Genomic DNA, 11,416 nt, shown 5'->3' with positions numbered 1-11,416 from the left:
GGCAGTTGGTTTTGCTTGCTGAAATTCAGCTTCAGACCCAGAAGCATTAAAAGGAATCAAGCTTTCTATAATCCCTCAGCAAGAGAAAAGATTCTTTTCAGCAGACATCTGACCATCATGTGCTGTAGGCAGTCCAAACCGCACGGTTCCGCCCCCTCCCCCACCGCCACTCGCTTCTTCATAGGAAGTGACTGAACTACAATTTTTTTCCAGTTGGCACTGTCCTTTTAACACGCAAATTGTAATATAAACCTTACGCAGAACTAGATCTTCGAACTATGGAAGCCAGATGGGTTTTTTTACACAGTACTTCTTCAAATGTTTCTATTACACACTAGTCCAGATACAAGCAGGGTCAAAGGGGGTGACTGTAAATTATTTGGAACTTCAAGCACCTATCCTACAGACCAACTGCTCATGTTTTCCTTTTTACATGCATTCACTCACGAAAGCAACCAACTAGTTTCCACATGTTATTTCATCTAGCTGTTCCATATACGCAGGAACATAATCCAGATCTCCATCTATGAAATCATTTCCAGTAACATTAGCAGAGAACTTTTTATAGACACTTGACTGATTTGTCTGAACCCAAATGGTTTACAAAACACATCCAAAACCCACAACACATTTCTAGGAACAGACCACCATTCAAATATGGCATTCAATACATAGTCATAACAAAGCAGAAAAGTTCTTACTACACATTGCCTCCTGTGCCAGCCTGCACTAAAGAGGCTAGGGTAACAGTTCGGAGCTGCTTTGTTACCTATCTCCGTATTTCTGAAATCTTTGAATTTCTCAAAAGCTTGGACAGTTTTCCACATTTTAGAGTAAATTTCACATGACTTTACAGAACCAAGGGACAGCCCTGAGGGAGACCAATGTCTTTTGGTGGCTGCTTCCCAAACTAATTCTGCACACACCTCCACCCCCACCCCCACCCTGCCGCAAAATGTTAATTAACACAATTAAATTTATTAAGAAAATAAATAAATGCAGCGAGCGAGGGAAGACGTTCCCAGTGGGAAGGATTTCTTTCTCTTGGACATGAGCTCTGGCCTTCATTTTCAGAGGAAAGAACTAGCTCCTCTGCGTTAGGCCCTGCCTTCTCTAGTCTTTGTAACTTTAAAGACTATGCTTTTAATCACTTCTGTGGCTAGCACTACGCCTCTTCACCAAGTGCAATCACTAGTGTTTCCCCAGACAACGTTACACGTTGCTGAGCACAAAATACAAGCAGTTCCATTACAAAATATGCTTTCAGGCGGTCACGTCTGCTGATGTGCCTCGCATAAACACTGGCACAGTCCTATCAACAATTAGGTGCACTTGCACACTTTTCACAGTCTGCACGTAAACAAATTAGGTTGCGTCGTCCTCTATCTGTATGCCACAATTCAAGCAGTCCCGCACCATTCAAAGAATGGATCTGTAACTGTAATGACTAAAAATTCAAAAACAGCCATGCAATTGTCCATGTTCCAGAAACACGTCTGTTCCGGCTGTTGCAAAGGCCCTAGAAATGTCCATGACTTACAGCCAATTAAATCCTGCTGTAAAAATGGTGTTAGTTTCCAATGAACAATGAGCGGGACGTATGAAAAATGGTAAACAGCTTCTGAAGTGCTGCTTCTTTGTGTCTTGCAGATGAGTAACACTGCAGCATTACACTGAGGCCAATAAGGTGCTCCCCTTCCATCTTCCCAAGCTGGGAACTACTCTCTACAGGATAGTATCAAAGTAATATTTTAAAGTTAGGAGAAACACTCTGAATTATTAACAATTAATGTTTTGCTCATATTACAGCAGTTATCCAGCTAGAGAGCACAGTGTAAGGTTTGAAAATACAAGGATACACACCCACACCCACCCCTTTCTTTTTAACACGATTTCACAAGCAAGTACATCTAAGCATACCTTAATAAGCTGGGCCAGAGAAAGAGGTGCGGAAGGGTCGCCAATCTATTCAGAAAAATTAAACACATACTCAAGTTCTACAATCAAAACAGAGCAATAGTTCACCCCTACTGCTGTATGAAAGCCTGCGCTATATCCTCTGAGTGTCACTGGAAGAGCCACCTCCAAGCCAGTGGAATTTATACTCTTTCAAAACAAAGTCCAAACCTTAAACAGCTTAAGTATGCCTACGTTGTTAATGAGAAGAAACTAAAGCAACCAACTCCTCCTGAGATCAACCTATTGCTCAGAATACCTCAGAGGGGGACCCTTGTCAAATGCTCACAACTGCTTAAAAGACGGAGGGTTAAGGAAGCTGTCCATTTGCAGCTCGAAAGGATCTAAAAAAATTATTTCCGTTTATTTGAGTAGGAAGTGTCACTACAGGAAACATTGTCAGTGCAGTTTATAAATTAATCAGTTAATAGCTCATCATTTACTAAATGCACACAAGTATGATTCATGAATGCAGTATAGTTTTTGCGCTGTCTTTCATTTACTTTAATTAGACCCCAAGTTCACGAATTTCTCGATTAAGTTATCCTAAGAGCTTACAAAGTGATCAGATCCAGTGACCTAGAGCTCATGTAATGCCTCACTCCATTCTAGTGAAGAACAAGCAGTTATACTTACAGATGAAAACCAACCACCACCACAAAGTAATGTTTGTACTATGAGGGCTATTTTGAAATGCATCGTTGCACGTAGCATACCCCCCAAGGGCCAAGTGGAGATCTAGGCCATTACAAGTCAAGTGTCTCCTCGAGTTACTTATTCATGTCTTAGCAGCAGAACAACAGTGTTTTCTGACCGGAAGAAAAATGCTGCCCCTTTTCCAAATGTAAATTCAAAGTGGTGGCGTACTGAAGAGTGGCACCAAGTTCAGTGGTGCAAACCTTGAACCTACAAGCTCTAAAAATGAGCATACATTATCGGTACAACACACAGTCACACAAGAAATATTCTAGCCTATTCAGTACGAAATGCAATGCGTTACTAGGCACAAATACCATTATTCACATTAGAACCGCGCAAATGTTGGCATTGCTCAGTTTTCACTATGCTGAATCAAATACATTGGATTTACAGCATACACTATGTTTCACTGGAAAATATGTTTGAGATATATATATTATAAATATTATATATAAACCATATATATTTTATATATTTTTATATATATTAAAAAATTAGTACAAGGCTACATTTCTTAGACTTAGGTGCAGCATGTAGAAAAAAGTTTCAGCTTGTGTTTTTACATACCTCTTTTGATGTTCTACTCGCTGGCCCAGTTCGACTTCTAGAAGAAGAAAGAAAGATGATCAGAACTTAAAATAAAGCACTCGTAACCAACATAAAGCAGGGAAAACAGTTTATAAAACCTGAACATCAAAACATTGTGTACTGGCAGTCTTATGAATACGGAAATTTATTTCTATACATAAAGTGTGCTCTCCTGGTGCATTCAGTGCAATTGAAATAAAACCCAAAATCCCATTCCTTCTTTGCCCCCAATGACTCTAAGATACAGAATACAGCAGTGCAAGAAGAAGTCCTCAGATATTTTCTTTCTGCTCTCTAAGTACCAAAACTGTGAAGACTGTGCTACATTTTTCTGTTCTTAAATAGTCAGCCATCCAAATACGAAGGCACCTTCAGGCAATCTGTATAGCCCCACTACCACAAATAGGTACCAGATAGAGCACTTTGGTTTCTACACTCCTCTGACAAAACGAGAACAGTTGTCTGTAGAAAAGTGTTTCTTGGTGGAAGCCCAAGCACTGTGTTCAGGTACCTACCATACTTAGCCTAAAGTGACTACAAATAGCAGTAGAAACATCACCTGAAAGCAGTTCCTAGGATTTTCTGAGATCGAGGAGGCCTGTGTTAAAAAAATAAGAAAAAAAGTCTTGATTACCAGAACTTCCTTTAAGATCATCTTGAACATGCTACAATATTTTAGGGAACACTTATGACACACAAGCCCTTGCCGAGATTCCACATACTCATTGGTCTGTACCTGCATGCTACTCATGAATCAAACATGCAACCGCCCATCTAGTTAACAAACAATTCATACCTCATCCAAAGCGTCCCACGAGCAGAGGCAACCCAAAGGCTGCTGTGCAAGTCCTGCACAAATAGAAAGGCTCATACTTCCTGCCACTGCTACACCACCACCAGGCTCGCAAGTACAGCCACGTACCTCCTGAAGATGAGGAAGCGCGAGGAAAAGCTTTAGATTACCACACCATGGTTTCTTCATCCACTTGCCTTGAGGAAGATACTACAAGGTGACTAACGCATTCCTGAAGGCCTCTCCACCATGACAGCATGCATTCACCATTCCCAAACATTAACAGCTCTACCAGTTGTTTCCACAATGGTTCCAGCTGAAGGAATAGAAAGCTGACCTGCCTGATCCATTTGCAACTTTAGCAGAGCAGCGGCATTCATCCCTTATCCCCACGTGCAGGTGCTTCTTGGATCTTTGATGCTAGTGGCACCTAGCCTCTCATTTTAGGGCAGCATTCCAACACCAGGAGAGGGTGTCATCCAACCAGAAATGGAGGCTATATTGACAAGACAGCACTAAGCATCCCGATCTAAATTAACCCCCCAAACAAGGCCATGCTTAGCAGCACAGCGCTGTGGCATCCAGAAACTCTTGGTAGTGCCTGAAAGCACTAATATGCCCAAAGCTTACAGGAGAGCCACATAAATTCAGGGGGGTTTGCTTGCAGATGCTTCATGGGTACTAGGATGCTGCTGTACTGTTTGTTTGAGACACGCTGAAACTCGCCGGTATACTTTATTTATTGAGAACTAACATTAGAAAGACACGGCATAACCACAAGTCAATAATATCTACTAATGGTGGAGGAGAGGTCTGTCTTGAAGAAGGCTGGAAAACATGACCATTCAAACCATGCTGACGCAGCTGATACAGAACTGGACTGGACGAATACATCGATGACAGCAACAATGCTGTAGTCAGGCTTACATTTGAATATCTGCAATTGTAATCAGATTCTCTGTCCTCCATAAATCTGAGGAATACAGCAGTAATACCTGGAGCACAGAGAGCAGCTTAGGGTGAAATCAAACTTAGAAAGGTAACTACCAACATTTGGGAATGTGCCCAACTGCTTTCTGAGCTTCAGGTTTGGAAAAGATCAACTGCTCCTTCACCGTCCTGGCACAAAAGGCAATACGCTTTAGGACGTTGCTCTTTTTCTCTTGCCCGACACAGGCATTGTCTTTAGGAAACTAATAGGAATCACTTAAGAATGAAACTTCTTGTTCGCACGGTTTGCCAGCTGGCCACTCTCAGTCTTTCCTCTGGAGACAGCATGCAGCCCCGCCACCCCCACCCCTCTGGGGTGTAAGAATACCCTGCCCCCCCGCCCCCAAACAAAGGAAGCAGTCAAACACTGGGACTCGGACTGCTGGCAGATGGGAACCAATTACCAGTTCACACTGCAATGTGTCTCTCCGTTTACTCTAAAAGCAATACAAGCAAAAGCATAAAATAAGGAATCTCTCTGCATAGAGGAAACAGGATGGAGAACTTGACTCTCAGAAAAACCAACCCCAAGAACAAACCCAATTCAAACGTCTGAACAGCTACCACTGTTGGACTTTGAATGCCACGTCCCAGCGGGCTGAAAAATCTAAGTCTGCTTTGGGACAGATACATTCAGATCTGCCCTGTCACAACACAATTTAACAGCAGCTTTAACAAGAAAGAGACAACCGGAATGCCTCCGTAAACCAACAGCCACAAAGAAGGTGAACGCACTGAAACCCCTCCCAAAGAACACAACGCGTTATGGCTACTTACCCAAGGTCTGTCTTGCCGGTAGCTTTAACTCCTCTAACAGGGACTCTCCTAACAGTTACCGATGAGTGCCTTGGAATCAGGGCATTGTCATCTGTGTATTCTGAAAACAACATCAATACAGAGAAAGCATCAGTCAGTTCGTAAGAGTGATATTAATATGTCATGACATAGCACTTCAGGGAACCCTTTACGGATAGAAAAGCAACATTTTACACACAGCGTCATGCTTTTATCATGTCCACACACTCACGGTACCTTTCCAGAAATCTTCAGGTCTGATAGTCAAACACAAGCAGCAAAATCTTTTCCATTTGTTTTGAATCGTTTCAATGCCAACAGCAAAATGGTCTCTCAAGTCACTAAAGCAGAGTCTGCTAAAACATGAGGCTCTTTCCTGATCTAACTTTCATTGCTTTTGCTCCTGTTAGCTTACAAAACCCTAGAACATGTCTCTATAATAGCGAGCACGGAAGAGGACACCCCCACCCCGCCTCCCACCTTTTAAAACACATCCCAACCATCCATTTTGCCTTCCCACCATCTTCAAAAAGAGTCCACCATCTCTTTTTTTTCCCCCCAGTGATGTGTAAAATCCTGTTTACTTTTAGCTTCTATTAGCATTGCTTCTATTACGAGATTTCCGTGATCACGCGGCTCGGAAAACTCTGAACAAGTTGGCCATCTTCACTCAAGGTTCACTGAAGGGTCTTTCCAAGATCATGCCAACATTTAGTCAGGACTCCTGAACAAAGTTATAAAACCCACTACCATATCTCCACAGGGAGGATCTCCAAGAACCCCCTTTAGGCAGGACATCCAGGCCTAGTTCTTTCCTTCATCTTCTGAAGGTGACTTTAAGCACGTAGATGCTGTCCAATAAAAACGGAAAGTCACGGTTATGTATAAAACCCCAAAATCTGGCATACACATAAATGACACCGGAATGTATTCCTTAGCTTTGCTCTGACAACCGCTGGGGAATTTTTTGCATTTTCACGGGGAAAACACCCTTACAAAAGTTCCAGTAAGCATCTGTGTCACAACCTGTACGTCTGCCTCTACCTGCGTGTCTGTCTCTACTGCTGTATATGACACGCGATCCCGTAACACCCCCAAGACCCCTAACACCGTGCTGTTAAGTCTCCTCACAGATACTCTCCTGAACATACTTTACCTATCTGTAGGTAAACAGCGTGTTTAGGTCCAACCACTTGAAAGGCTGGGGCCAAAGTTACAGTTACCGCAGCAGGCATGTTATTCTGTTTAAGTTTTAATACATCAAACAGGGAGAGGAAAAAATCCTATGAGTACACATTGTAACGACAAGACTGTTGTGGGAATGTCACAGAACCACAGGAAAAAAGAAAAAAAACCCAACCGATAAAATTTGAATGTTTAAGGAATGGAGACGGTTTCCAAGTCTTTGTATTTCTGACAAGTCATATTCCAAAGTCTTTAATCACATGCAGGCTTTGCCAGACGGTAGATTACCAAACTGAAACAGCACACTCAGTAATACAAAACCATTACCGTCTCTGAGAATCAAGCACCATTTCTCAGATTCAAAAGAACTTAGGGTTTCTCTAAGAACATTTCTAGGTATATTCACCATAACTGATCTGCCATAAAACTTCAGTACTGCCCTGACACCGTTTAACACGCAGTACCACGACAAAAATGCACCGTTTGAAAGAAATGAAGAAATGATGCTCAATAGCATCTGAATGAATGTGTAGCATGGTGCAGCAAAGAAGCTGTATTAGCAAGAAATGCCAAGTATACTTTAGACAGAACACTCGTCTACAAGATGGCTTTCCAGGGTCTGCATAGATTCTCACTCACAGATACACTCTTGATCCAAAACGTTGCTACTGAGCAGTTTCTGCAGCAGCCAAGCACCGCTTTTCCAATGCGGTGGAGTAAAAGTAGCTGAAGACAAAATTCAGTCACCAAACCCATTTTTTTTCCCCTTTAAATTAGCCACCCACTCCTTTTCTATCACGTTCAGCCTTCTCTGCCGGCTTTCAAAGAAATCTGGCAGGTCTGTGATGACAAGGCATTGTCCCACATTCCCTTATCGTTTTACCTAGAAGGGTTCCCAGAAACCAAACCTCTTCCACGCGCGGTGTCGCACACGGACCCCGTACGCTGCTGTGCCTGGCTGCGCACACAGCCCTGACGGCAGCTGCCAGCGCACAACCACGGAAGAGCAGCTCTGAGGCCCCAGCACAAGTCACCGCTGCCGGCCGTGGCCCAACCGCCTCACTGGCCGCCTGCGCCATCGCCAGCCGGCCGGTCCCCGGTCCCCGCGCCCGCCGCCCCCACGCACCTTCCATGGTCTGGGCGTTGGTGACCTGCAGGTCGCAGTGGGTCGCCTTCAGCCTCTCGCGGCCCATGATCTGGCGCCTGAGGTCGCGCAGGGAGATGTGGGGGCCGTGAAAGGTGACCACATCGGAGTTCAGCCTGGAGGAGAACTTGTAGTGGACACACGACATGGCCGGGGCCAGGCGGTGCCCGCTCCGCGATGGCACCTCACGCAGCAGCTGGCCTCGCGGCCCCCACAGCAGGTCAGGGCCCACCGAGGGGCTGGGGCCAGCAGCGCGGGCTGAGCCCGCCGGCTCCTCCTCGCAGCCCCGGTGGGAGGACGATGGGGACAGGCCCTGGCTCGGCCTCCGCTCCCTCCTCGCACCAGCGCTGCCAGGCCAAGCTGCTCGCTATGGCAACCCAGGCGGCTCCGCATTGTGACAGAGGGGCTCAGGGGGCCACTCAGCGCCCCTGGGGGAGGGGCCTTCATCAGCCCTGCCTGGGCCGCCGGTGTCCCTGCTGTCCCCCAGCCTGTCACCGCCCCGTGCCCTGTCACCCCCCAGGCTGTCACGGCCTGCTGTCCCCTCCTGTCACCCTCGATGCTGCCACTGTCTGCTGTCCCCTCCTGTCACCACGCAGGCTGTCATGGCCTGCTGTCCCCTCCTGTCACCCCCATGCTGTCCCAATCTGCTGTCCCCTCCTGTCATCCCCAGGTTTTCACGGCCTGCTGTCCCCTCCTGTCACCTCCCAGGCTGTCATGGCCTGCTGTCCCCTCCTGTCACCACCCAGGCTGTCACTGCCTGCTGTCCCCTCCGGTAACCCCCAGGCCTGTCCCTGCCTACTGTCCCCTCTGGTCACACTCCACGCTGCCACTGCCTGCTGTCCCCTCCTGTCATCCCCAGGCTGTCACTACCTGGTGACATAAGCTACATAAGATAAAAAAGAAAAAAGAAAAAAACCAAAACGAAAACCTGCTTAGGTGAACACCAAAACACCCATGACTTTCTCAGACTCTTCACTACCCCACATGGGAGTCAAGGGACAGGATCTCCCAAAGGCTCTTTTGCAGGCACTTCCTGAAGACACCCCCACCCCCCACCCCACCCTGCTTTTCTACAAGTGCACAAAGAGGTGAAGAAGAGTTTCATGTTTAAGTTAAAGGAGGCAGTTTCTGAAATTAGCTTAGGTGAAAAAAACAAGGTGGTGTACTCATGGATTTTCTCCTCTGCAAAGCCATGAAGAAAACATGAACCGCACTCCCCAAAGGCAAAGGAGCAAACTGAGGGAGAGCAGCTCATCGGCGCCTTTCAGAGCTTCAGCAGTCTGGGGAAATGGGAAAAAAACCCCATACAAAGAGAAACAGCAGCCAAGAAGCACTTTTATAAAATGCATATTGGGGCCTGTTCCAGACCTCAGAATGACTTTCAATATTGCTTTGCATGACTATTAGACCAAGGCCTAAAGTGGAGTGATAGCTTCTGCTTGCCGGGGCATGAGAAGATCCCTCAAATGAGCGACACAGTAACAAGTAAACACCAAAGGCAACAGCGGAGCTTACCATTTCCCTCCACTGGCGACCAGCTGTGCAGTAAACCAGCTTAACCAGCCTCCCTAAGGATGGCTCTAAAGTCACTGAAAAGGAAAAAAAGAAGGTAAGTTCCTAGCCTGGAATGCAAAGGCACCATCTTGGCTCCCAGGCAGGTGGCACTGATGGCCCAGCAGGGTCATGTCCCCACGTTCCAGGAAAGATAAAAAAAGTGCAGGACGTGTTTGTGGGGTGGGTTTGATGCATCCTTTCCGTTTGGTGAAAGCCTGAGGAAGGATGTACCCCACGGTGGGACCGGTGGCACTTTAGACCTGAGGTTAAAAAAGTGCTGCACATCAGTGACACTGCCCAAGCTGCTTTCACCACCAAACAATAAAAGATTTGCTTTCTCCAGTATGGTGGGAATGATGCCATAAAGTCGGTCATGGAGAGAAACCCTCTAAGCCTTGCTTGCAAGTTTCAGAAGGCAGGCATTCTTTATGGCAGTGCTGGGAGCACGGGGGAATGTTTCCTCTGAGCGTGCTCACCCAGTTACTCGAGGGCACGCGCTATGGACAGCAGAGCACTTGCACACTCATAGCGCATTACACATGCATTTTCAGTCAGGCACAGGATGGGTTACAAGTTTCTTGCTTTAATACAAATGAGCACACACCCTCAGACAGCACTGCTGAGGTTTTTTACTAGCTCCCCATGCTCCCCAAGCGGGGCCTTGCCCTCTCTCGGGGGGCTATCTGAGTCAGAGGTCGCGATCTCCCCCCACAACAATTACCTCTGCCCGACTTCCAACCAACAGTCTGCGGATCGCAGCACTCTATCGGCTTGTCTCCTCCTGTGGCCACAACGTCCTCACCCAGAGGCTCTTTCTGCATCCCTGAAGAGAATGGAGTTCTTTTCCCCATCCATTCTTTGTTCCCCATCCTTCCCAAGGCTGACTCCCTGGATGAGAGGTCCCTTAATTTGTCACTTCTAACAGCTTTAGAGAGTCAGCTTGGCCTAACCTTTGTGCGCAGGTGTGTTTAACGTAGAGCTAAACACCAAATCAGTGTGGTAACTGGGGAGCTCAGACATCTTGTCCCTTTGCCGAGCCAGCAGCCTTCCCTTAACAGAGTCCCTGGACATAAACGTATATACAGTGGAATCTATACGGTGGCATCAAACGTCCGCCCAGACACCACATCCGTCCCTAAAATCCTTCCCCCCAAACAACCCTGAAAGACTTCCCTTGACCCCCTCCTCCACCCTGGCTGTTCCTGAAGTCATCCCCCACCTCCACCTCCCCGCCCTGTCCCTAAAACCTTTTCCCCCAGACCCTGGTCCAGCCCTCCCCCACCCTCGGCCCGTCCCTAAAATCCTTCCCCCAACCCCCCGGTTCTTCCCTAAAGGCCTCCATCAACCCCCCATCCGTCCCTAAAACCCTTCCCCCAGGCCCCCCAATCTGTTCTCTAAATAACACACACACCCTCAACCCCCCCCACGCCCCCACCCCCGGTTTATCAATACACACACACACACCTCCCCCCACCCCCCACCCCCCCCACACCCACTCCCACAAACACACATCCTTGCCCCACCCCCACACACCCCGCTCCATCCCTAAACACCTTCATCCATTCCCACCCGTCCGTCCCTAAACCCCTTCCCCCCGCCCCCTCCCCTGCCCCCGTCCCTCTGTCCCTGGCACGGCCCAACTGCCCAGCACCACCAGACCACTCTGGCCCAAACACCGTAAGGCAATGGTTCCCACCTGCCAATAGCAAGTC

The 11,416-nt window shown here is 47.1% G+C and overlaps 1 protein-coding gene across 1 annotated transcript; it reads right to left on the bottom strand.

The window, feature by feature from the left end:
* Window positions 1-3,201: 3,201 nt before the first annotated feature.
* LOC130149531 (E3 ubiquitin-protein ligase RBBP6-like) lies at window positions 3,202-8,312 on the bottom strand. Its single transcript, XM_056339261.1, has 3 exons — window positions 8,133-8,312; window positions 5,804-5,903; window positions 3,202-3,259 (listed from the first exon to the last, which is right to left on the bottom strand). Exons 1-3 carry the CDS (start codon window positions 8,296-8,298, stop codon window positions 3,202-3,204), a joined length of 324 nt encoding a protein of 107 aa, XP_056195236.1. The 5' UTR covers window positions 8,299-8,312.
* Window positions 8,313-11,416: the final 3,104 nt, after the last annotated feature.

This window comes from Falco biarmicus, chromosome 5 (assembly GCF_023638135.1).
Source record: "Falco biarmicus isolate bFalBia1 chromosome 5, bFalBia1.pri, whole genome shotgun sequence".
NCBI classification, from domain to species: Eukaryota; Metazoa; Chordata; class Aves; order Falconiformes; family Falconidae; genus Falco; species Falco biarmicus.
The sequence above is the reverse complement of the archived record's forward strand: the minus strand, read 5'-3'. Positions and strand labels throughout refer to the sequence as shown.

What these genes read in the sequence shown, in the direction of transcription:
- LOC130149531 (XM_056339261.1), bottom strand. Translation starts at nt 8,298, where the DNA reads ATGTCGTGTGTCCACTACAAGTTCTCCTCCAGGCTGAACTCCGATGTG. An exon ending in CAACGCCCAGACCATGGAAG is followed by an intron (nt 5,904 to 8,132) that starts GTGCGTGGGGGC and finishes TGTTGTTTTCAG; the next exon opens with AATACACAGATGACAATGCC. An exon ending in ACCGGCAAGACAGACCTTGG is followed by an intron (nt 3,260 to 5,803) that starts GTAAGTAGCCAT and finishes TTCTTCTTCTAG; the next exon opens with AAGTCGAACTGGGCCAGCGA.